Source organism: Barbus barbus (genome assembly GCF_936440315.1).
Source record: "Barbus barbus genome assembly, chromosome: 9".
Classification (NCBI taxonomy): domain Eukaryota; kingdom Metazoa; phylum Chordata; class Actinopteri; order Cypriniformes; family Cyprinidae; genus Barbus; species Barbus barbus.
This window is the reverse complement of record NC_136737.1, coordinates 29,847,656-29,874,122: the sequence shown is the minus strand read 5'-3', so window position 1 is coordinate 29,874,122 and position 26,467 is coordinate 29,847,656. Positions and strand designations below refer to the sequence as shown.

The 26,467-nt window shown below is 39.5% G+C and overlaps 1 protein-coding gene across 2 annotated transcripts in view; it reads right to left on the bottom strand.

Annotated features, from left to right (window-relative positions):
* Nucleotides 1-269: 269 nt before the first annotated feature.
* The window catches only part of LOC306874647 (NLR family CARD domain-containing protein 3-like), a 69,421-nt gene continuing 43,223 nt past the window's right edge, over nt 270-26,467 (bottom strand). Inside the window, exons 9-13 of one of the 2 annotated variants that reach the window (XM_079424817.1) lie at nt 13,336-13,509; nt 11,137-11,310; nt 1,711-1,884; nt 1,271-1,626; nt 417-1,213 (exon numbers count right to left, since the gene is read on the bottom strand). In XM_079424817.1, coding sequence (XP_079280943.1) covers nt 1,620-1,626; nt 1,711-1,884; nt 11,137-11,310; nt 13,336-13,509 — 529 coding nt within the window. In that variant the 3' untranslated portion in view covers nt 417-1,213; nt 1,271-1,619. Of the gene's footprint in view, nt 1,627-1,710; nt 1,885-11,136; nt 11,311-13,335; nt 13,510-26,467 lie in introns of both variants that reach the window. The other variant, XM_079424816.1, reaches the window with a different exon arrangement.

Here is a 26,467-nt window from a genome sequence, read left to right as displayed (position 1 = left end):
ATAAGAATAAGACAGGATATTGCTGGATACTGTTGCTTGTTTTCATTGTGTCCTGAATAAACTGATTATCATAAACAACACATGTATTTTTCTAGGGATGTGGCATGACCAGGGGATAAATTGTTGCAGTCGTTAATTTAGCCTGATAGCTTGAATCAACTGAAGTATTTCTTATTATTTATTTTGTAAGTGTAACCCTCTGGACTTACTTTAAGACACCAAAACTATTTAACACAGGAAAAAAAAAAAAAAAAATACAACGTGCTTTTCAGGGGTAAAGATATATTTGACCCAATTTATTCATGCTATTTGACCCCTTATTCATGCTGCATTACATGCTGGGAACCGTCATACATATGCACAGCACAAAATACAGTAAGACGTTGTTTGTTTACAATACATTTCTGAGATAAATTTCTTAATAAATATATTAAACAGTATTTTTTTATTTCCATGACAAAAAAAGTTACCACAAAAGAAAAACTGAATAATGAGTTTATTGAATAATATACATTGGAAGAAAGCTTGGCAAAAAATATTTAAAGTAAAGATTTACTAAGATTTGTGAATCCCAGAGGGGTCATAGTTAGATCTGTTAAAATAGAGATCTATTTATAAATAATTGATGTTTTACATATTTAATTTATTTAGTTTATTACAGTATGTTTTATGTCAAACTCTCTCCTTGAGACTGGAGCACTCTGCTGGTAAACTGTGATCTTATCTCATGACTCTCTCTTGAGGCTGCATTAGGACTTAACTATACCATGACTGTCATATACTATTTCTAGAATTAAATGTAATGAATTTTCTTATCTTCAGGCTTATATTATAATGTACTGTATAAAGAAAAATATATTAAACCCACTTAAGTAAAAAAAAAGTCTAAGTTATGTCATGATTTCCATGTTTACTACGTATTAACAATATACAACATTTTCATGAAGATAGCAAAAAAAATCTATCTTCACTGTAAAAAATTGCCAGGAATTTACAGGATTAAAGAGTAGTATATTACAATATATTACTGTATTCAGAAATGTATTGTGAAATCAAAGCATGCTGGGTAATTTTCTAACAAATGACTGAATGAACAGCAGAATGATGCTAACATCACAGTAATTTACTGTTCTTGTTTTACTGTGAATTCAAATTATAAAGTTGTCTTGAACTGTTGTCTTTGACCTTGCATATTCATATTCAAAATAAAACTCTACAGCATGATTTATTCATGCTGCATTACATGCTGGGAACCGTCATAAATATGCACAGCACAAAACACAGTATGACGCTGTTTGTTTACAAGAAATTACTGAGAGTGCAGTTCAATACAAGAGAAGTCCCACTGTGAAATTACTGTGAAAGTAATGCAGTTATTAACCTGGAATATACTGTAATTTCACACTAAATTTTTACAGTGCAGTTAGTATGTCCAATCTAATTATTTAAACAAATGTTCCCATGAGACTGGAAAAAAATGTAGGCTGAATAAAAATTAATAACAAAATCCTTCACATATGAAACTGCTGGATCAGTATCAGTATTAATGTCCAGGTGACAGTCTTGTTCAGGACGTGTTGTTTTGATTCACTTGTTTGGAGCTTGTGGAGTTTCCTCTGTCAAATACTGTACAATAGAGAGAAAGATAAAATACACTAAGATCTGCTTTAATACAAGATAATAAATTACATCATTGAATCAATAACTTACTCTAGTTTCTGTAGTTTACAGTGTGGATCCTCCAGTAGAGCAGAGAGCAGCTTCACTCCTGAGTCTCCTGGATTATTATAGCTCAGATTCAGTTCTGTCAGGTGTGAGGGGTTTGATCTCAGAGCTGAACTCAGAGCAGCACAGCCTTCCTCTCCAATACTGCAGTTAATCAGCCTGCAGAGAGTGAAGAACATGAATGATCTCTGGGATTGTGTTTCAGCTTTAGGGTGAGAGTGTGTTTGTATGAGCTCTGCTTTTCTCTCTCACACCAGGATTGGTGCTATAGAGATTTTATCTTGCCAGCAGCTGAGACATTAATTTAACTCACTCTACATGATTTCTGATTGTGATGCTGAACTAGTTCATCGTTTTCACTCCTCAAACCGTTTGTAGTACTATATAGATGATAATGTTAAAATAAGAGTAACATTATAGTGTAACTATGATATATAAGTCTTGTAAGGATCACTAATCGGCTCAATGATGAAATCCAGCGGCGTGGATGAAGGTATAATGTGTGAAGGACTACTACTCCTGCTTTAATCTAACTCCAATTCTCAAGTGATCATTAAATTTAGAATGTGTTTCTAATTAGTAACTAATCACAAATATTGGTTAGTTTAAATTGAGATATTTGATTATTCTGTACATCCTATATTTTCAATTATTCATTCATCAGGGACTCGATGTTGTGTTTGAGTCTGACTCCGACCGGAGGTCATGAATCTCACGATCACAAACTCTCCAGTCTCAACTTACTCAGAGGGTGCAAGGATAACCACAAAATATATATTGTGTGTTTAATAGCCTGTTTATTAGCCTGTGTCTAATAACATATTAATTTTTGTTCCTTTAGATTCACAACACATTGCTATAACTCCTGCAGCAAACCGTAACAAGAGGAAACTACAACAGATTTATGCTAACGCTAGTTTGTCTTATGATTTAGTTCTCTAGACTTGGGAAGTGAATAATAAAGAGGAATCTGTCTGTTCAGTTCATGAATGAGGTGTCAAATCGACCAGCTCATTGAGGAGAGGAGTGCTGTATCTTTTCTAAGTGATCGAACCTACGATGTTCACACAGCGGACGAAAAAACAGACAAAAAAATCCCATAGACTTACAATGGAGGAATGTTCATGAATTTGAATCTCAACTGTCACTTTCTCTCTCACACACACACACACACACACACACACGGCCTTAGGAACCTCTCTCTTTCTAATTCAACTCAATTCAAATAAGCTTTAGTGGCATGACTGTGTAACATTTCAGTGTTGCCAAAGCAATACATATATTATACAAACATTATATAAAATAAAATAAAGAAATAAATAAAATGGGGGAAAAAAAATACACATACACAAAAAAAATGCTGTAAAAAAGGCCATATTCTGACAGTAACAACCTGTTCCCTTCCAGGAACGTCGAGCTGCGTCGGAAGACGCTATGGGAACGCCATCAGCGTAACCGACGCTCTGAATATCGTCTACACCTAGTCCGATAGAAGGGCGAGGCGTCACGGGCAGAGTGACGTCACGACCAGGAAGTATATAAGCACGTGAGGCAGAGCCCGCGTCAGCTTTTTGTCATTCAGCAAGCGCTCTGTGTGTTGTCAGTCCATATCTGTTTTGTGAGTCTTATTTAGTGTTGTATGTCCTGAAAAGAAATTAGACATCCCTAAAGCCAAGACCAAAACAGGGGGCGATCCTAGATTGCGTTTCAGATTGTGTGCTAGTCCACTGCCTGCGTTATGAAAAAAAAAAGCATTATGAGCGGGGACACACATGATCTGTGCGTGGTCTACCTGAGTGCGGAGCGCGAGGCAGCGGCTCTCGAGGGAGCTGACTGCCCGCATTGTGAGCAGCTCTCGCTGCGCACACTCCGCACTCGGAGGGCTCTCTTCGAGAAGGGAGTCTTTGTGAGCTCCCCGCGTGGTGCTGGCCCCGCTTTTGCCTAGGCAGAGCGGCGGCTGCGCTCGTGGGACTCACAGGCTGATTTGGCAGACGAGAGTGAGACGGGAATGTCCCTATCTCCTCCCGTATCCGTCAGATCTGGCGCCCCGTCTCGCGGTTCGGAAGCGGTCTCTTCCCCCCGAGACGAGGGCTCAACGCTTCGTCTGTCTTCCTCCGAGGAGGTTGACGTGACGAGCGTTGATGAGGTTTCGCCGCCTCTGTCGCCCCAATATATATAGAAGGAAAGCGAGCTCTCCACGCGCTGTCAGCCCCGCTTTTGTGCAAAAGAAAGATAGAGCGGTGGCTGCGCTCGCACGGCTCGCAAATGGATCATCAAAACAAATCCAGCGCCCGCTCTCTGTGCTCGGAAGCGGTTCTCTTCCCCAGAGAGAGGGCTCGACGCCCCGCTTGTCTTCCTACCGAGGAGGTGGATGAGAAATGATGAGCGTTGTAAACTCTAGTGTTGCACAAGCACAAATAAAGCCAGCCCCACTCTGCCGAGGCAGAGCGGCGGCTGCGCTCGTTGGGCTCGTACAAAAAAAAGAAAGGCTGGTCTGGCTGGCGGGCATATAGAAGAGAAGAGAAAGAAACTATCTTCTCCCGTATCCACCAGATCTGACGCCCCGTCTTCCGGTTCGGAAGCGGTACTCTTTCCCCCGAGACGAGGGCTTGACGCTGCGTCCTCCGAGGAGGTTGATGAGACGAGCGTTGACGAGGTTTCGCCGCCTCTCGCGCCCCAGTGTGAGGAGCCACAAGAGCCTTAAGTTTCCCCCGATCTCCACCGAGGTGTTGAGATCACGGGTGAAATCTTTGAAGGCAGATGGTATGCGCGCTCTCAAAATTCAGGTGGCTGCGGGGCGGACGCAGCCTCCTCCGCATACCAGCTCCTCGCGCAACAGGTCCTGATGGGCGAGCCCCAGGACCGCGGAGGGCGACCCCTACTGGGGTGGAGCGGCGTACACCGCGGCACACGGTGACCGTCTCCCCCTGGTGCCCTCCGGGGATTTGTCTGTCAACCCTGCAGTTCCAGGGCACAGCAGGTCCCAGCGAGTGCGTTTTCTCAGAATTTCCCGCCGGTAGTGACTGCGGGCCTGAGAAACTCGCCTCAGTTGCCAGAGACCGCGTCTCCCTCCGGAGCTCCGCAGCGAGACAGCGGTCTGGCCGCTTCTCTGAACCCAGAGGTCAGTCTCGAGAGCCTGATTCCCTTAGTAGATCATTGGGCAGTGAGCTGTCGAATGTGTCTTGCGGAGCCCTGCCTTGCAGGGTCTGGTTTGTTCAGATGTCCTGACAGGTGCGCCCCAGGACTACGGAGGACGACCCCTACTGGGGTGGAGCGGCTTACACCACGGCACACGGTGACCGTCTCCCCTCGGTGCCCTCCGGGGATTTGTCTGTCAACCCTGCAGTTCCAGGGCACAGCAGGTCCCAGCGAGTGCTATTCTCAGAGTCCCCCGCCGGTTGCGACTGCAGGTCTGGGAAACTCGCCTCAAGTGCCAGAGACCGCGTCTTCCTCCGGAGAGCCGCAGCAAGACAGTGGTCTGGCCATATCTCTAACACCAGAGGTCAGTCTCGAGAGACTGATTCCCTTAGTAGATCATCTGGCAGCCTGGGAAACAGCGACTGCCGGACGTGTCTCTTTGGGTCCTGCGGACGGTAGAGAATGGTTACTCCATCCAGTTCGATGGGCCACCTCCGCCGTTCAACGGGGTTTGCGTGACTGTGGTCCGCCCCGAGCAGGCTCTGGTCCTGGAACAAGAAGTCGATATTTTGCTGAGGAAGGAAGCCATCGAGTGGTTCCTCCTCACGAAGTCCACGCCGGCGGCTCAGCCGGCACTTCATTGTTCCAGAGAAGGATGAGGGGCTGAGGCCCATACTGGATTTGGCTTTCTGAACCGCTCAGCCAGAAAGCTGAAGTTCAAGATACTCACTGGCAGGCAGATCGTGTCTCAAATCAGGTCCTAGGACTGATTTGTCACGACAGACCTCTCCAGGTACCCATCCTTCCCTTTCACAGGGAGTTCCTGAGGTTCGCTTTTGGGGGCAAAGCGTATCAGTATCGGGTTCCTCCTCTCGGCCTTACACTCTCACCCCGCACTTTCACTAAGTGTGTGGATGCGGCACTAGTCCCGTTGCGACTGCAGAGCATCTGCATACTCAATTACATCGACGATTGGTCGATCCTCGCTCAATCAGAGCGGGTGGCGATTCGGCATCGAGGTGTCGTTTTCGCCCACGTGAAAGATTTGGGGGTTAAGACTAAACGCCGAGGAAAGTGTGCTTTCTCCAGCTAGAGAACCACTTACCCAGGCGTAGTGAGGGATTCGACCACGATGCAGGCTCGTTTGACCCCTGCTCGGATCGAGTCGATCCTCACGGCAGTCAAGAGAGTGCGAGAAGGCCAGCCATTCACTGTCAAGCAGTTTCAGAGACTGCTTGGTCTCATGGCAGCTGCGTCCAGCGTGATTCCTTCTGGCCTGCTGTACATGACGCCCCTACAGTGGTGGCTCAAGACCAAGGGGTCTCCCTGAGGGGGGACTCGCTCCGCACTGTCTAAGTGTCACGCTGCTGTCCGTGCCTTAGACATGTGGAGGAATCCTTGAGTCTTGTCTCAGGGCCTGGTGTTGGGAGCTCCTTGTTGCCGTGTTTCGCTAGCGACGGACGCTTCCCTCACCGGCTGGGGTGCGGTCATGAGTGGCCACCCTGCCCGCGGTCTGTGGAGTGGTCGCCACCTACGTGGCATATCAACCAGCTAGAGATCCTAGCTGTGTTCCGTGTGCTCAGGCACTTCCTCCCAGACCCAAGAGATCACCACGTGCTGGTGCGAATATGGGAGCAGACGTCCTGGGACAGCCGAGACAGGGGCTGAGGCACGGGGAATGGATGCTTCACCCCGAGGGGTGAAGCAGATTTGGAAGGCTGTGGCCAGGCACAGGTGGACCTCTTCGCCGCTTGAGAGTTAGCGCAATGTCCCCTCTGGTTCTCTCTAGCCCCTCCAGCTCCTCCGGGACTGGACGCTATGGTACAGATGTGGAGACCGAGGCTCCGTCCGTACGCCTTCCCCCGCCAACCCCCCCCGATCGCTCTGCTCCCGGGAGTTCTGGAGAGAGTGCGCCGGGACGAGGTCAGTCTACTGCTGGTAGCACCGTTCTGGCCGGGCCGAGTATGGTTCTCGGACCTGATTTCTCTTCTCGACGGCACCCCGTGGCCGGTGCCGATCAGGAGAGATCTCCTCTCACAGGCCGGGGGCACCATTGTGCACCCCCGCCTGGAGCTATGGAAGCTGTGGGTATGGCCTCTGAGGGGGCACAACTCATAGCTTCCGGTCTGTCAACCGAGGTTGTCGAGACCCTCCTCCAATCCAGAGCTCCCTCCACGAGGAAACTGTGTTAAAAGTGGAAGTGGAAGCTTTCACTTGGTGCGGAGACCGCCAGCTCGACCCAGTCTACTGCCCGATTCGCGCAGTCCTGCAGTTCCTGCAGGCCCGCTTCTCCGCAGGGTTAACCCACTCCACTGTTAAGGTCTACGTGGCAGTTATCTCTTTGTACCACGCCCTTAGCGGTGGCCAGTCAGTGGGCAGACACCCCCTAGTTACACGTTTCCTCCGGTACGCTGAGGCTGAGGCCTCCGGTACGATCATGCGTCCCCACTCGGGACCTGGCTGTGGTTCTGAGGTTCGGTGCGAGCACCTTGATCCTATCGAGGAGATAACAGATGGACTCCTCACCATCAAGACCGTCTTCTTGTTGGCCATCACTTCTCTGAGGAGGGTGTGTGGCCTGCAGGCCCTGTCTGCGGCCCCTTCGATGGTGACTATGCGCCCGGTTCGGCTAAAGTCTTTCTCTACCCCTGTGCGGGGTACGTACCGAAGGTTCCAGCGGTCATATCACAGCCAGTCGTACGCCAGGCCTCTGTCCTCCTCTCTTCGCAGGAAAAGCACAACCGTATGTGTCCAGTGTGAGCACTGGGCACGTACATCCACAGAGCTGCCCTGTGGTAGGTGGATGATGGATGCTGTCTATCTTGCCTACGAGGCCTCTGGGCTTGCCCATCCGTTGGGAGTCAGAGAGCACTCAACCAGAGGTATGGCGGCCTTCAGGGCCTTTTTGGACAGATGTACCGATCAGGGCATCTGCGACGCTGCTGGGTAGTCCACGCCCCTGACTTCGCCAGGTTACGACCTCGACATCCGAGCCACTACAGGCTCTTCTGTCCTCTTGGCCTGACATAAGGCAGGGACTTGTCAGTCTGGCGGCGTTGGTATAGCGTGCCCATAGCGTCTTCCGACGCAGCTCGACGTTCCTGGAAGGGAACGACCCAGGTTACGTATGTAACCCAGGTTCCCTGAAGGGAACGAGAGCTGCGTCTCGCAGCCATACTTCCGGCATCCCTGCCAGCGCTTGCTTCATGACATGAAGCTGACGCGGGCTCTGCCTCACGTGCTTATATACTTCCTGGTCGTGACGTCACTCCGCCCGTGACGCCTCGCACTTCTATCGGACTAGGTGTAGACGATATTCAGAGCGTCTGTTACGCTGATGGCGTTCCCATAGCGTCTTCCGACGCAGCTCTCATTCCCTTCAGGGAACCTGGGTTACATACGTAACCTGGGTCGTTTTTTCATTACAACAGCAAAATCCTGTAAAAAACAATGAATTCTGGGTAATATTTGTTGTTTTGGAGAAAGTATCCTTCTGCAGTCCTGTGAAGTAGAGATGATGAGATGAAGCTTCATGAAGCTTTAAGCTTTTCAGCCAAGTAGTTACAAAAGGGTTCATTTCTGGAGGCTTAATTTGCTCACAATACCACCTGGTGGCCAAAGAGTGTAAAACAAGCAGATATATTACAGACAGAGGTGGATAGTCCAGGGGTCAGAAAGTAAAAGTCCTGCCATATGTTTATTCCACCCATGAACTCAGCAGCTGATTTCACCAGAGGAGGAACCAAGTCATGCCTTTCAAGTCACAAACAAGTCTCGAGACAAATCACAAGAACTCAAAGAGTTAAAGTTAATGAGATGAATTAGTGACTAATTAAATGATGATTGTGCATTACTACATATTTATATTATTATATTAATACATAATTAAAGAATAAGAATCCAATTCAGAGATAATAAATACATAACATCAATTGCTGAAAGATGAATCTAAGAGGGAGAGGTGCAAACCTGACAGAGGAAACAGTAGCATTTATGAGTGCGGTTTACTGAAGTGGATTTTCCAAAAGACACAAATAGCTGATTAATATATTTTTGTCTCTGATAAACGATCACACCGGTGTGATTAGATGTTCGGTGCTAAATTCAAATCTGTGTTTGCTCAACTTCACTGTCTGGCACGGAGCCAGAGACTGCTGTGTTTTAGCTCCAGCACTGCGCATTATAACCAATCACACATGATTCTGTTGAGCTCATGAGTACAATGACCAATAAGAGGCATTCAGATGAGTGTTTTATTCAGTGTGAGCGCTCCCTGAATGAATTCTGCTCTCTGACGATTTCTCTCATCATCATTACCTCTTATCGTGACATAGGCAAAACTATATTTTGGGCCTCCCTTCCTTATTAATAGGCCTATATAATAGTACCACCCCAGCAAACAGAAATATTTTGTAATCAGTGGAAACCCTTACAGTGTGTTTTATCACAAGAAGCGGTTCTGTTCAGTCAATAAAAATCGAACGTCTTAATTTGTTTGAGAATGAAGACCGTTCCATTAATAAGCTCCAGCGTCGTGGCCATATTACCACTTCAGGAGTGCATTATTTCTGTAATAATTTGAACGGACTGGAGTCACAACCACACATCAAGACATTGTTTTGATCATTTATTTCAAAACATTTGTCATGTTTCCATCCTGAAATCTCGTGTGTTTAACTAATCTCTTGCGCACCTCATAAACCTTTCATTGCAATTTCCAAAACGTCATTTTAGAGCTAATAACAGAGGCTTGAGTCCTTGATATGCAGGCTAACACAGTTATTAATGCAGTCTAACACACTTAGGCTATTATTTATTCACATTGGCCCATAGAAACCTCTATGAACACACTTGACTTGACCGCGGAGGATGAATTTAAGTTTTATTGAAAAGTATTTATGTATTGTACACTCGTAGCACGCGCACACATTAGGATAGGTTAGATGCCTGCCTCCGGTGCGAGTCCCTATCAAGCACTTTACCAATTCAACTCCTCTCCTCTCCTCCTCTGCCTGGCTCTTTGGCCGCATCTCTCACCGCAGAGCAAGCCTGTTCTTGATAAAGCTGCTGTGAAAACGTGGGAAAAGCCGACGAGGAAGAAGTTGGGGTGAAGCGATCTTTATATAAGTGGAGCAAAATACTTAATCTCTCCGTCTATAGAGCATTGGGTGGTTTACACTGTCAGTACAGGAGACAAACCAATGGGCCACTGGCTGCTCGTTGTCCCTGTGTGATGGTCCTTGACAAAAACAAAAAAAAACACAATTCTGTCGGCCCCTTCAGTGCGTCGGCCCACCGGAAAAATGCCTGGTATGCCCAATTACCAATCCAGCCCTGAGTCTGTCTTATGATTTAGTTCTAGACTTGGGAAGTGATTAATAAAGAGGAATACATCTGGCAGAGGAAGTTGAATTGCCCATGTTTTCGCTGTGAAGTTATAAAACAGCAAAAAGTCATTCACAGTGACGTTTAATGTAAATGGCAAGGAAATTATGATGGAAATGAATGCCGGTGCAGCTGTGAGTATCATATCTGAGAAACATTTCCAGGCTGCGTTCTCAACAGAGCCACTGGAGGACACTAGAGTCATGTTGAAAACATACACAGGAGAGATTATGCCTGTGTTGGGACAGTTTAATACTCTTCAACTGATTAAATTACACAAGTCTTGGTGCCACGGAGTACATGCAAATCTGTTATTCATGGATTGGAGAAAGACTTTGGGGAAAGTAATTTTTGTAATTATTGATCTGTACATTTAATTTTGGCTTACACTTACATACTTTGTTGTTTAATGGTTTATAAGTGTATATATACAAACATTCATATGTCTTGAGCACATTCAGTATAATCACTGTATTTGATCATTTACATTTTGATTCCTACAGGAATCGTTCACCCAAAAATAAAAATTGTTATAATGTACTTCCCTGCATGTCGTTCCTAACCTGTATGACCTTCTTTCTTCTGTGAAACACAATAGATGATATTTTGAATATTGTTCCTACACTGTAAAAAAATAAATTTTGAAAAATTGTGGAAACTGACATAAATATTGGCTCAACAAATTGTTCCCAATAATTGTCCCAAAACAAAAAAATATATATTTTCTTATTTTCCACAGAAGAAAGTCACACTGTATTCAAATGACTTGAAGATAATTAAAGTGAAGACAGTTTAAATTTTTGGGTGAACTATCGCTTTAACATGAAATGTTTTTGTTTGGCAGTATTTTCACACAGTTTTTGTGTTTAATAATATAATAACACTTACTGTAGTTTCTGTAGTTTACAGTGTGGATCCTCCAGTAGGGCAGAGAGCAGCTTCCCTCCTGAGTCTCCTGGTTTATTACAGCTCAGATTCAGTTCTGTCAGGTGTGAGGGGTTTGATCTCAGAGCTGAACTCAGAGCAGCACAGCCTTTCTCTCCAATACTGCAGTTAATCAGCCTGCAGAGAGAAAGAGAGAAACTAAAGATGAGTTAAGTTCATTCACTGTTTGTCACAGACCCATGAATGAGGTGTCAAATCGACAGGATCATTGAGGAGAGGAGTGCTGTGTCTTTTCGAAGTGATCGGTCCTACGATGTTCACACAGCGGACAAAAAAGCAGACAAAAAAAATCCCATGGACTTACAATGACGGAATGTTCATGAATTTGAATCTCAACTGTCACTTTCTCTCTCTCTCACACACACAGACACACACACACACACACACACACACTCTCTCACACACACACACGCGCACAGACACACACATCAACAGAAACATACATTAGCCGAACCCTGTTTGTTTTATGTGTTATTTATAACAAACCATATTACAGATGCGTTGTCAAATTTAAGTTGAAATGCGGTCCTAGCGTGTGCCGTCCACGAACCGTTCCACCCCTACCTCATATCATCTTATTATTATTATTATTATTAGAATAGCCTATATCTCAATGAGTCTACTTAAAGAAAGAGAAAGAAAAGAAACTAAATAAATAATTTCTAAATGTTCTACCTCATATCATATACACACAGAAATGTAAAAGTATTCATGGCAACCCGTCAAAATAAAAGTTTGGTTTCACTTGAAGACATTGCGGCAGAAATATATTACTATTGTTCAGTAATAGGCTACTACTACTAAAATTATTAAAACCTTATTTTTAAGGAATAATCATACAATATTTCTTCTATGTTTTAATTTTAATATTAAATCCCCTTTATTTTCCAAAAAATAAGATTTTTTTTTATTTTCATTAATTAAAAGATAAATTAAATGAATGTTTTATGCCTTAATAAATATAAATACACAACACAGAGTTTCTGAGGAAAAAAATATAAATGTTAGAATAAATTAAACTTGTTTTTATACTTTTAAATAATTAGACAATAAAACATAAGGTTGGAAAAAATAAAACATTTAATTGGGCCCTAAACATGTATTTTTTTGTTAAATAAATTGATGTTAAATTGTTTAAGTTTCATGATTTTAATTAATTAGACATACTTTGATCCTTGCCCAATTACCAATCCAGCCCTGAGTCTGTCTTATGATTTAGTTCTAGACTTGGGAAGTGATTAATAAAGAGGAATATATCTGGCAGAGGAAGTTGAATTGCCCATGTTTTCACTGTGAAGTTATAAAACAGCAAAAAGTCATTCACAGAGACGTTTAATGTAAATGGCAAGGAAATTATGATGGAAATGAATGCCGGCGCAGCCGTGAGTATCATATCTGAGAAACATTTCCAGGCAGCGTTCTCAACAGAGCCACTGGAGGACACTAGAGTCATGTTGAAAACATACACAGGAGAGATTATGCCTGTGTTGGGACAGTTTAATACTCTTCAACTGATTCAATTACACAAGTCTTGGTGCCACGGAGTACATGTAAATCTGTTATTCATGGATTGGAGAAAGACTTTGGGGAAAGTAATTTTTGTAATTATTGATCTGTATGTTTAATTTTGGCTTACACTTACATACTTTGTTGTTTAATGGTTTATAAGTGTATATATACAAACATTCATATGTCTTGAGCACATTCAGTATAATCACTGTATTTGATCATTTACATTTTGATTCTTACAGGAATCGTTCACCCAAAAATATAAATTGTTATAATGTGCTTCCCTGCATGTCGTTCCTAACCTGTATGACCTTCTTTCTTCTGTGAAACACAATAGATCATATTTTGAATATTGTTGCTACACTGTAAAAAATTACATTTTGAAAAATTGTGGAAACTGACAAATAAATATTGGCTCAACAAATTGCTTCCCAATAATTGTCCCAAAACAAAAAAAATATATATTTTCTTATTTTCCACAGAAGAAAGTCACATTGTATTCAAATGACTTGAAGATAATTAAAGTGACGACAGAGTTTTAATTTTTGGGTGAACTATCGCTTTAACATGAAATGTTTTTGTTTGGCAGTATTTTCACACAGTTTTTGTGTTTAATAATATAATAACACTTACTGTAGTTTCTGTAGTTTACAGCGTGGATCCTCCAGTAGAGCAGAGAGCAGCTTCACTCCTGAATCTCCTGGTTTATTACAGTTCAGATTCAGTTCAGTCAGGTGTGAGGGGTTTGATCTCAGAGCTGAACTCAGAGCAGACCAGCCTTCCTCTCCAATACTGCAGTCATACAGCCTGCAGAGAGAAAGAGAAAAACTAAAGATGAGTTAAGTTCATTCACTGTTTGTCACAGACCCATGAATGAGGTGTCAAATCAACCGGCTCATTGAGGAGAGGAGTGCTGTATCTTTTCTATGTGATCGAACCTACGATGTTCACACAGTGGACGATAAAGCAGACAAAAAAATCCCACAGACTAACAATGGAGGAATGTTCATGAATTTGAATCTCAACTGTCACTTTCTCACACACACACACACACACACACACACACACACACACGCACACACACACACACACACAGGGCCTTAGGAACCCTCTCTCTCTCTCTCTCTCTGTCCCTCTCTCTCTAATTCGATTCAACTCAATTCAAATAAGCTTTAGTGGCATGACTGTGTAACATTTCAGTGTTGCCAAAGCAATACATATATTATACAAATATTCTATTAAATAAAATAAAGAAAGAAATAAAATGGGGAAAAATAAATACACATACACAAAAAAATGCTGTAAAAAAGGCCATATTCTGACAGTAACATCCTGTTTTTTCATTACAACAGCAAAATCCTGTAAAAAACAATGAATTCTGGGTAATATTTGTTGTTTTGGAGAAAGTATCCTTCTACAGTCCTGTGAAGTAGAGATGATGAGATGAAGCTTCATGAAGCTTTAAGCTTTTCAGCAAGTAGTTACAAAAGGGTTCATTTCTGGAGGTTTCATTTGCTCACAATACCACCTGGTGGCCAAAGAGTGTAAAACAAGCAGATATATTACAGACAGAGGTGGATAGTCCAGGGGTCAGAAAGTAAAAGTCCTGCCATATGTTTATTCCACCCATGAACTCAGCAGCTGATTTCACCAGAGGAGGAACCAAGTCATGCCTTTCAAGACACAAACAAGTCTCAAGACAAATCCCAAGAACTCAAAGAGTTAAAGTTAATGAGATGAATTAGTGACTAATTAAATGATGATTGTGCATTACTACATATTTATATTATTAAATTACTACATTATTAAAGAATAAGAATCCAATTCAGAGTCAGAGATAATAAATACATAACATCAATTGCTCAGAGATGAATCTAAGAGAGAGAGGTGCAAACCTGACAGAGGAAACAGTAGCATTTATGAGTGCGGTTTACTGAAGTGGATTTTCCAAAAGACACAAATAGCTGATTAATATATTTTTGTCTCTGATAAACGATCACACCGGTGTGATTAGATGTTCGGTGCTAAATTCAAATCTGTGTTTGCTCAACTTCACTGTCTGGCACGGAGCCAGAGACTGCTGTGTTTTAGCTCCAGCACTGCGCATTATAACCAATCACACATGATTCTGTTGAGCTCATGAGTACAATGACCAATAAGAGGCATTCAGATGAGTGTTTTATTCAGTGTGAGCGCTCCCTGAATGAATTCTGCTCTCTGACCATTTCTCTCATCATCATTACCTCTTATCGTGACATAGGCAAAACTATATTTTGGGCTCCTCTTTCTTATTAATAGGCCTATATAATAGTACCACCCCAGCAAACAGAAATATTTTGTAATCAGTGGAAACCCTTAGTGTTTTTTATTGCAATAAGCACTGGTTCAGTCAATAAAAATCGAACCATTAGTGGCCATATTACCACTTCAGGAGTGCATTATTTAATTGTAATAATTTGAACGGACTGATGTGTGGTTGTGAATTTGAAGTCACAACCACACATCAAGACATTGTTTTGCTCATTTATTTAAAGACATTTGTCATGTTTCCATCCTGAAATCTCGTGTGTTTAACTAATCTCTTGCGCACCTCATAAACCTTTCATTGCAATTTCCAAAATGTCATTTTAGAGCTAATAACAGAGGCTTGAGCCATTGATATGCAAGCTAACACAGTTATTAATGCAGTCTAACACACTTAGGCTATTATTTATTCACATTGGCCCATAGAAACCTCTATGAACACACTTTATGGGGAAGTCGTGGCCTAATGTTAGAGAGTCGGACTTGTAATCCGAAGGTTGTGGGTTCGAGTCTCGGGCCGGCAGGGATTGTAGGTGGGGGGAGTGAATGTCCAGCGCTCTCTCCACCCTCAATACCACGACTGAGGTGCCCTTGAGCAAGGCACCGAACCACCAACTACTCCCCGGGCGCTGCAGCATAAAATGGCTGCCCACTGCTCCGGGTGTGTGTTCACAGTGTGTGTGTGTTCACTGCTGTGTGTGTGCACGTTGGATGGGTTAAATGCAGAGCACGAATTCCGAGTATGGGTCACCATACTTGGCTGAATGTCACTTCACTTCACTTGACTTGACTGCGGAGGATGAATTTAAGTTTTATTGAAAAGTGTTTATGTATTGTACACTCGTAGCACGCGCACACATTAGGATAGGTTAGATGCCTGCCTCTGTTGCGAGTCCCTATCAAGCACTTTACCAATTCAACTCCTCTCCTCTCCTCCTCTGCCTGGCTCTTTGGCCGCATCTCTCACCGCAGAGCAAATAACATTAATACCATATGAGCGGGGTAGGGCAATGTCTATAGTACCATATTAAACTGTAAAATGACTGTAAAAAGCATAATTTACTATTCAGATACAAGTTTTAACAAAAACAAAGTTTGATAAAATGATCAACTTCACATTTCAGCCTTTAAACCATTTTTAAGAAAATATATAAGTCAAAAATGTTAATTATTATATTAAAACAATTATCAATAAAGTATTATATAAATTAAATAACATGAATCAGGGGTGTGTGATACTGACAAAAAATGACATCTTGATATTTTCTGGAATTTTATTGATAAAGATAATTAGATGATATTTTTCTGAGTGTGTTATTGTGCTGGTATCTTAAAGATTACCGTGGACAGCTGACTCAATGTTTTTGATATTCTTCATATTCTGTGGTCAGTTCACAGCACTGATAGAAATTAATCTTTTCCAATAAGTTTTATGGGCATTTTTACCTTTAAGCCATTTTTTCTAAAATTGTGCATCATCTTTTGAGGCCGGGTGAAAGAAATGTCTCCAATATTTTTAATTTGGACAGCAATACCTAGTTCAATCCTACATACAGCACCTTTAAAGAAGTCTCTTCTGCTCACCGAGCCTGCTTTTATTTGATCCGAAATACAGTAAAAGCAGAAATATTGTGAAATATTTTTATTATTTAAAATAACTGCTTTCTATTTGAATATATTTTAAAATGTAATTTATTCCTGTGATCAAAGCTGAATTTTCATCATCATTACTCCAGTCACATGATCGTTCAGAAATCATTAAAATATTCTGATTTGCTGCTCAAAATACATTTATTATTATGCTGAAAATAGCCGAGTATAATTTTTTTTTCAGGTTTTTTTGATGAATAGAAAGTTCAGAAGAACAGCATTTATCTGAAATAGAAATCTTTTGCAAAATTATAAATGTCTGTATCATCATTTTTGATCAATTTGAAGCATCCTTGCTAAATAAAAGTATTAATTTCTATAATTTCTTTCCCAAAAAACACAAAAATATACTGACTCCAGTCTTTTGAATGGTATATTGTATAATGTTACAAAAGATTTTATTTCAGATAAATGCTGATGTTTGAATCTTTCTATTCAAAGAATCTAGAAAAAAGGTACTCAACTGTTTTAAATATTGATAATAATAATAATAATAATAATAAGTGTTTCTTGAGCAGCAAGTCAGCAGATTAGAATGATTTCTGAAGCATCATGTGACACTGAAGACTGGCGTGATGATGCTGAAAATTTAAAGAAATAAATTACATTAAAATATATTCAAATAAAAAGCAGTTATTTTAAATAGTAAAAATATTTCACAATATTACTGCTTTTGCTGTATTTCGGATCATATAAATGCAGGCTTGGTGAACAGAAGAGAACTCTTTAAAAAAACATTAAAAATCTTACTGTTCAAAAACTTTTGACTGGTAATGTAGATAGGCTATGTATCATTGCTTCTAGTTGTTTTGGATAAGAATAAAACGTCAGGTTCAACTATTCTGTCGGCCCCTTCAGTGCGTCGGCCCACCGGAAAAATGCCTGGTATGCCCAATTACCAATCCAGCCCTGAGTCTGTCTTATGATTTAATTCTCTAGACTTGGGAAGTGATTAATAAAGAGGAATCTATCTGTTCAGTAACAGAGGGAAGGATGATTAGTAAAGGTATGAATTGAACCAATCATGAAGTTCACATGTAACCTTGGTATTTTAATGCATTTCTTAACAAAACATTTCTTAACTTGTAATTTTTGTTCAGTGTCTGTGATACATTTATGTTTACAATTTTTGCATTTGAATCAATAGGGACTCCGTAGCTCAGTAGTGCTGAGGAATGTTGGGATTGTTGACATCATGGACACTTTAAAGAGTTATTTTGAACCAAAGCCGTTACTGATTGTGGAAAGATTCAGTTTTAATCTCTGCGATCAAAGAGCTGATGAGACGGTGACAGAATATGCAGCGAGTTGTGAGTTCAGGGAACGCTTGACGAGGCATTGTGTGACCGATTCGTGAGTGGAAGCCACAACGAAGCCTGCCAGCGACGGCTGTTGTCAGAATCGAATCTGATGTTTGCACGTGTGTTTGAGATCACACTGAGCATGGAGACGGCTGAGAAAGACACGCAGCAGTTAAGAGGACATGACTCTCACTCGGCTGTTGTGCATAAAGTGGATGTTCCAGCCAAAGAGGGAAGAAGTGCTATAGATGTCATGGAAAAAATTACAGCGCTCAGGTATGTCATTTCAAAGATGCAAAATGCCATAACTGTGGGAAAACTGGCCACATCAACAGAGCCTGCAGAGGAAACATGGAAGTTGGAAAAATAAAGCCTTACTAAATATACTAAGTATGTGGAGGCAGAGGAAGTTGAATTGCCCATGTTTTCGCTGTGAAGTTATAAAACAGCAAAAAGTCATTCACAGAGACGTTTAATGTAAATGGCAAGGAAATTATGATGGAAATGAATGCCGGCGCAGCCGAGTATCATATCTGAGAAACATTTCCAGGCTGCGTTCTCAACAGAGCCACTGGAGGACACTAGAGTCATGTTGAAAACATACACAGGAGAGATTATGCCTGTGTTGGGACAGTTTAACCCATTGGGGTCGGCTGTATCGCCGGCGATACGAACTCGGTTTTTTTAAGATAAGTGCAAAAGACACTAAAAATGCTCTGTTGATTTTGGTCACACAAATAAGTGTTATACATCAATCGAAACTGTTAAGTGTCTACTTTTTTTTTTGAGTACACTCACGATTACAACAAAACTTTGTGGTTTTGGGGAAAAAAGAAAACAAACAGGGTGCGCTCTCTGTCTTCTCCATCTCCGCGATCTGTTTATAGTAACGCGTCACTAAAATGAAGTGTAACTCAGCAAATGCTCAACACAGAAACATGAGAGTTATCTCTATAGAAAGCCTGAAGTGTCTGCTTTCAACTGAAGTAAGTGTTGTCGAAAACAAATGTTCTGTGATAAAGTAATCCGTATGAAACCGACACGATGTTCAGTCTAACTCATTATTTCTAATGTGATCCCGCCCCCCCCCCCCCCGTGTTCACATGTAAATAACCACGTGACACGCGCGCGCTTGGAGACGCCCAACAACAAACAAACAGTCACGAGACTCTGTTCATCTCTGCTGCTGTTTGTTTCTGGAAGAAGACGCGCTGAGTAAAGGCTAGATTTACCTCAGAATAAGAGGAGAGTTCATCCAGAAGACATCGATCGATCTGATGAGTAAGTAAATGACTGTTTTTTGCATTAGTTAGCGTGTTATTGTGACAAACCTGAACGCGTTTAGTTGGGTTTTTCCCAAACGACAACATGATGAATGCCACGCATCTAAGAATGTTTAATGTTCACAAATAGATTTAATATCGTACTAAACAATAACAATTAGTTTCTCAGATATAAAATATCCTTTTTTTTTTATGGTACAAAGTACATCCTTTTGTAGTTCACAGCATACATGAGTCTATGGCTGCAGAATCATAACAGCTGCTATAAACTCATGCATACTAGACTATATGACTGCAAAATCATAGTTGTTTTTCTCCCAAACTGTAATTCCAGACTACAGTGTTTGAATATGATGGACAATTCATTGTATTTAAATTTCTTACGGCACGATGATGTTTTCATGCTCTATATAAAACAATAATATGAGAGTATATTGTAACATGATGAATGCTACGAGTCTAAGTATGTTTACAACATGTTTATTATTAATAGCCTACTCTGTTCAAAAATAGATTTAAATAATGTGATAAACAATAATAAATAGTTTCTCAGATATAAAATATTTTTTATAGTACAAATTACATCCTTTTGTGGTTCACAGCATACTTGAGTCTATGGCTGCAGAATCATAACAGCTTCTATAAAATCATGCATACTAGGCTGTATGACTACAAAATCATAGTTGTGTGTTTTTGTTTTTTTCCCCAAACTGTTGTTTTCATGCTCTATATAAAACAATAAAAGTAATATGAGAGTATATTGTAACATGAAGAATGCTACGAGTCTAAGTATGTTTACAACATGTTTATTATTAATAGCCTACTCTGTTCAAAAATAGATTTAAATAACGTGCTAAACAATAATAAATAGTTTCTCAGATATAAAATATTTTTTATAGTACAAATTACATCCTTTTGTGGTTCACAGCATACTTGAGTCTATGGCTGCAGAATCATAACAGCTTCTATAAAATCATGCATACTAGGCTGTATGACTACAAAATCATAGTTGTGTGTTTTTGTTTTTTTCCCCAAACTGTTGTTTTCATGCTCTATATAAAACAATAAAAGTAATATGAGAGTATATTGTAACATGAAGAATGCTACGAGTCTAAGTTTGTTTACAACATGTTTATTATTAATAGCCTACTCTGTTCAAAAATAGATTTAAACAGTGGTGGAAAGAGTACTGAAAATATATACTCAAGTAAAAGTAACCATTACCTTCCAAAAAATGTAGTTTGAGTAGAGTAAAAGTACTTGTCCAAAAAAACTACTTGAGTAAGAGTAAAAGAGTAGCTTATTTAAAAGTACTCATGAGTATTGAGTAGTGAGTACTGAGCTGTGGATACTACCCCCTCATAATAACTGCTCTACACTGCAATTTATACATGTGTGACCCTGGAGCACAAAACCAGTCTTAAGTCGCTGAGGTATATTTGTAGCAATAGCCAAAAATACATTGTATGGGTCAAAATTTTTTATTCTTCTTTTATGCCAAAAATCATTAGGCCATTAAGTAAAGATCATGTTCCATGAAAATATTTTGTAAATTTCCTACTGTAAATATATCAAAACTTAATTTTTGATTAGTAATATGCATTGCTAAGAACTTAATTTGGACAACTTTAAAGGAGATTTTCTCAATATTTAGATTTTTTTTGCACCCTCAGATTCCAGATTTTCAAATAGTTGTATCTCGGACCAATATTGTCCTATCCTAACAAACCATACACCAATGGAAAGCTTATTTACTCAGCTTTGTATAGATGATGTATAGATCTCAGTTTTGAAAAATTGACACTTAGGGTTTTGTGGTCCAGGGTCACCTTTAAAAAAAGTTGTACATTCTGGAATTCACATTATCTTGTTTGTCATAAAGAATGAAGAATATCTATAATCCAGCAGTTTTGATTGATTTTGACTGCCAACTCTTTAAAACACATCAAAACAGCACGGAAACAGTATTCAGTTGAAGAAAAGATGAAAGTTATTCTCAGTACAATTATACCCATTTAAATCATAAAGTTTGAAAAATAGATTTAAAATCATGTGTAAAGCCACTGTTGTTGCACATAAAATATTAATGTTTAGAATAGTGCAAATACAAACACCATTAGAAACTCATAGTTCAGCATCACACACACCATGATATGGGTTAAAATGAGAGCCCATTTCTCTCCAAAATGGTGCCAGTTTTAGTGTTTTGCAATAAAGAAACAAGAAAAACTAAACTTGATAATTTATGTTACAATTTTAAGAAATGCACATTGTTCTAGAAGGATGGCATCATGTACATTACATGTACATATACATTACTCGAATTGTTATGGCGATAAAACAATTTGTAAGGAAAAATGCATTAAATAAAGTATTTCTGGGGAAACTTGTCTCTTGCTGAGCCGCGGCGGTCTCGGTGAATCAGCAGCATCCACAACTGAATGCAACAAAAAGTGTTGAACTTGAAATTTGTTTATGCGCGAGTGCACATGCTAAATGAAGGCGTATTGAATAAAATGGATAAAAAAAAGAAATTAAAAAAGTTTATTAATGAGCTGCAGTTTTATTACATCACGCGCTGACACAGACGCAGTATTAACGCCACGGGTCATCAATAAGGTGCAGATTGGTCCTCAATTTGAGTACAATATTGCAAATCGTTTTACAGTGTTTCCAACATACTTTTTCACAGCGCGCATCACACGCTCAAACTCATCAAAAGTCAACAAGTTCAACAAGCAAAAACTTATCCAAGTGACTGCAGCTGAACGCGCGTGAGAGAGACGAAGCTCTTAAGTGAGTGGGAATTTACTGAACGTGGCACTTGCGGGAGTTAACACTGTACGCAATACCCGCAACCTCACACCAAATTTCAGGTCGTGTAGATAGGCAAGCATATATACAAATCATTTAGTAAGCAGAAATCCAAAATTTACCTTAACATATTAGAGGAAGATGTGACTGCATTGATGCTTGAGGAATGCACTTCCAGCAGCAAATGATAGACAGCAGCTGGCGGTTAAAGTTTTCTATGCACAATTTGATTTGACGAAAGTCACGAGACACTATCTCCCTATCCAATCATATTAATGGATAAAAATAAAATTAAAATAAGCATGTAACGACCACAAACGGATGAAAATAGCGGAGTAAAAGTACCGATACATCACTTAAAATGTACTCAAGTAAAAGTCCACAATTTTTAAACTACTCAAAAAAGTACAATTACTGATAAAAACTACTTAATTACTGTAACGTGAGTATTTGTAATTCGTTACTTCACACCACTGGATTTAAATAACGTGCTAAACAATAATAAATAGTTTCTCAGATATAAAATTAATTTTTTTGTGTACGATAGTACAAAGCATGCATGAGTCTATGCTCACAAATGTTTTTTTTTTTTGGTTGTTTGTATTTTATTGAATCAGGTACCTGAACCACAGATGAATCCTGATGACTTTCTTCAAGATGATTTCCTCTGAGATCGCTGTACCAACATCAGATGGTCAACTACACTGATATTCTATGGTAAAACAAGATCCTTGACTACTGATTATGTTTTTTTCTTCTTGAATCCATGGAAATAAGTAAATGTCAGGTATTTGTTTCACTTGTTGAACAGAATCTGTTGCAGGAATGAGTTAAAGTCAGTTCACATCTCTGTGGTTAGATCCGTGTGCACAATAATGTGTCTTTGACCTTCATTATGTATGTTTTGATTATACTGTGTTGTAAATAAAATACAAATAATTTAAAAACCCCATTTTTTCAGTCTCCTCACACTCTCTGTCTTACCTGCCTCAGTCACAGTCACACTGATGGGCCATTAGCAGCTTTAGGGGAGGGCCCTTTGTCTCTCAGGTGAAAATCACTTAATATTCAAGACCATTACCACTCCCTCGCATATTGGCTTTCGATCACAAAACATGTCTTTAAATTTTTAAATCAATATATTGTTTTCTGTGAATGAGTAAGCTGAATGATTTTCACATAATTGTGAAGTAAATATTCTAGCCTACAAGACCGATTACACAAAAGTCTTATTCAGGACGATTTAGTGTGGCTTTTATGGCCTTATTTCAGCTACATTTTTTTCCCCAAAACTTACTAACCATGCATAATATTTTTTCTAACAAATGCAAACATGTACATCCACCTTGGTCACATATTATTGTAGCACAGTTTGTGCTGAATACAAAAAAAATACATGTTGATCAATAGTATAAGTAGCTGAAATAAGCACAAATATCAGGGCATGTCAGCATCTCAAGGGCCCCAAAATTACCTCAGACCCCAGAGGGTTAATACTCTTCAACTGATTAAATTGCACAAGTCTTGGTGACACAGAGTACATGTAAATCTGTTATTCATGGATTGGAGAAAGACTTTGGGGAAAGTAATTTTTGTAATTATTGATCTGTACATTTAATTTTGGCTTACGCTTACATACTTTGTTGTTTAATGGTTTATAAGTGTATATACAAACATTCATTTGTCTTGAGCACATTCAGTATAATCACTGTATTTGATCATTTACATTTTGATTCTTACAGGAATCGTTCACCCAAAAATAAAAATTGTTATAATGTACTTCCCTGCATGTCGTTCCTAACCTGTATCACCTTCTTTCTTCTGTCAAACACAATAGATTATATTTTGAATATTGTTGCTACACTGTAAAAAATTACATTTTGAAAACTTGTGGAAACTGACAAATAAATATTGGCTCAACAGATTGCTTCCCAATAATTGTCCCAAAACAAAAAAAATGCACTGTAGTAATTTTAGCTGAAGGTGTGAAGTTAAAATTAAAAATATACATTCACCGAACATATTAAATTGTGCTCAGCCAATCTATCAAGCAGAAGTGAAAAATCTGTGTTGGCTGAACAAGCTTTGCAGCAGAAAACACGTGCACACATGCGCCTGAGAGAAACCGTTACTGTAGTGAATTCAACTTCCTGTGCGCGGGAGAGCGAGAGAGCGGAGCCGATGCTGAAGGACGACAGAACATCATTTACAGACGGATTTTCTATCATTGAAGTTATGGTACGTATACTGAGTTTTGTATTTATTAAGTCATGTTTCATGTACTACATTGTATGTTTCAGAATAACAGTGAATTCACTCCTTTACTGTGTCATGTTGACGTTTATAACCTAGTTTAGCTCGTACTGATCTCTCGGTAGGAGTGTGTGATATATATTGTCTGTGATAATATTGTAATTGTTGTTTTAATGATGTGGGATTCAACATTATCATGTATATCGCCAAAACCAAACAAAACCCGCCTAACTTACAGAGTGCATGAATACATTAATGTTACGTGATGAAGATTAGACTAGTGCGTGATTAACATTTACAGAGCGTTTTTACTGCATTATTCAGTCTTTAAAATGCATTTAGAGTGATCACATATGATATGGGGGCAGAAAATATCATTTATGTCATTTCATAATCATTATCACACGAAGAGTACCGTTTTCCCTCCAAAAAGCAGCATGATTACAAATATGATATTGATTTTATACAACAGTTCAATAAACAAGACATTAATATTAAATGGACTTGTGTTTTAGACACAGTATTGCCTGTTTTTGCTCTATTTCTCCAACAAAAATCATTGCAAACACAGCCACAGCACTGTTTTGTGTCTCTGAGCAACATGCTGTGTTTTGTTCCTGAATGAATCAATCAACCGTTTAAATGATTCGGTTCAATCGCAACGACTCACTTATTAACAATGACTTGCTGCCACCTACTGGCCGTTTTAATTTCACATTTAAATTATCTTTTCATTTTAAAATACTTGTAAATATCAGTATTCAACGTTTTATGTTTAAAACACTTTGACAAAAATGGTTTTCCAAAGATAAAAATACCCATAAAAGGTAAAAATCTATTTAAACTTATTGGAAAAGATTAATTTCTATCGCTGCTGTGAACTGACCTCACAGAATATCAAGAATATCAAAAACATGTATGAGTCAGCTGTCCACGGTAGTCCTTAATATACCAGCACAATAACACACTCAGAAAAATATTGTCTCATTATCGATAAAATCACAGAAAATATTTAGATATCATTGTCAATAATCACACACCTCTATGTCTCAGTTACTTAAAGTTACTATTTATTGAACTAAATTATTTTTCTCACTTTAAGATGAATATATGAAATGTATGAGACGCAAGGAATATGTTTCTGCTATAACTATTTTTTTGTTCCCATTAGTGTAACTCATCATTGCTAGGTCTGAGGAGAAAGAAACCACTATGAATTTCACTGAGTATTTAACAGTAGTTCTTATTGGATATATGTTTATTTCATATTAGTGTCAAATACTATTAGCTCTTAAATGTAATTTGTGAGGAGTTGCTTTATTGTAATGTAGGCTGCTAATTCTAATGTAGACTTAGTATTGACATTATGTATTTTTTTTTTTACAGAGTACAGAGCCATTGGAGAACCACACAACTGTAAAGAAAATGGGAATTATTGAAATAGTAATCAGCAGCAGTTGCACTTCAAGGGTCCTGTCAAGTGTGCTGAAAGTCTCCGTTGTCCTGGAAGAGGAGCTGGTGCTTCACAACTTAGGAGACTTTGTAAATGCATTTATTGTATTTTTTTGGATTATTGTATGCACTCATCCTGGAGTACAACAAGGATTTAAAGGGATAGTTTACCCCCAAATTAAAATTATGTCATTAATTACTTACCCTCATGTCGTTCAAAACCCATAAGAATTTTGTTCATCTTCAGAAAACAAATTAAGATATTTGATGAAATCCGATGATTAATTTTTTTTTTGATAAAACAACGGTCTTATTGATGTGGAATGACAGGAGGGTAATTAATGACAGAATTTTAACCTCAAAGTACCTCTTATGAGTTTTTTGGCAAACATTTGACGTGTAAGATGCAGTTTCATGAGCTCAAAGTACCTCTTGTGAGAATGGTAGAGTTCATGTGAAATTACTCTAAACACTGGTTGAAGTAACCTCAGATAAATTATTACTATTATTTATTAAATTATTATTATTTCATGGTGTTTTCGATATTTTTGAACGTTTGTGAATGTATTATTGTATAAGGTGCAATTCATAAGCTTTGTGTATCTTATGAGAATTAAAATGCATGATTTTCTAAGGTATACTGTGTAGAAAATTTCAATGTATTTATAATTTTAAAGTATTTTCACAATATTTTTGTATATTTTCATT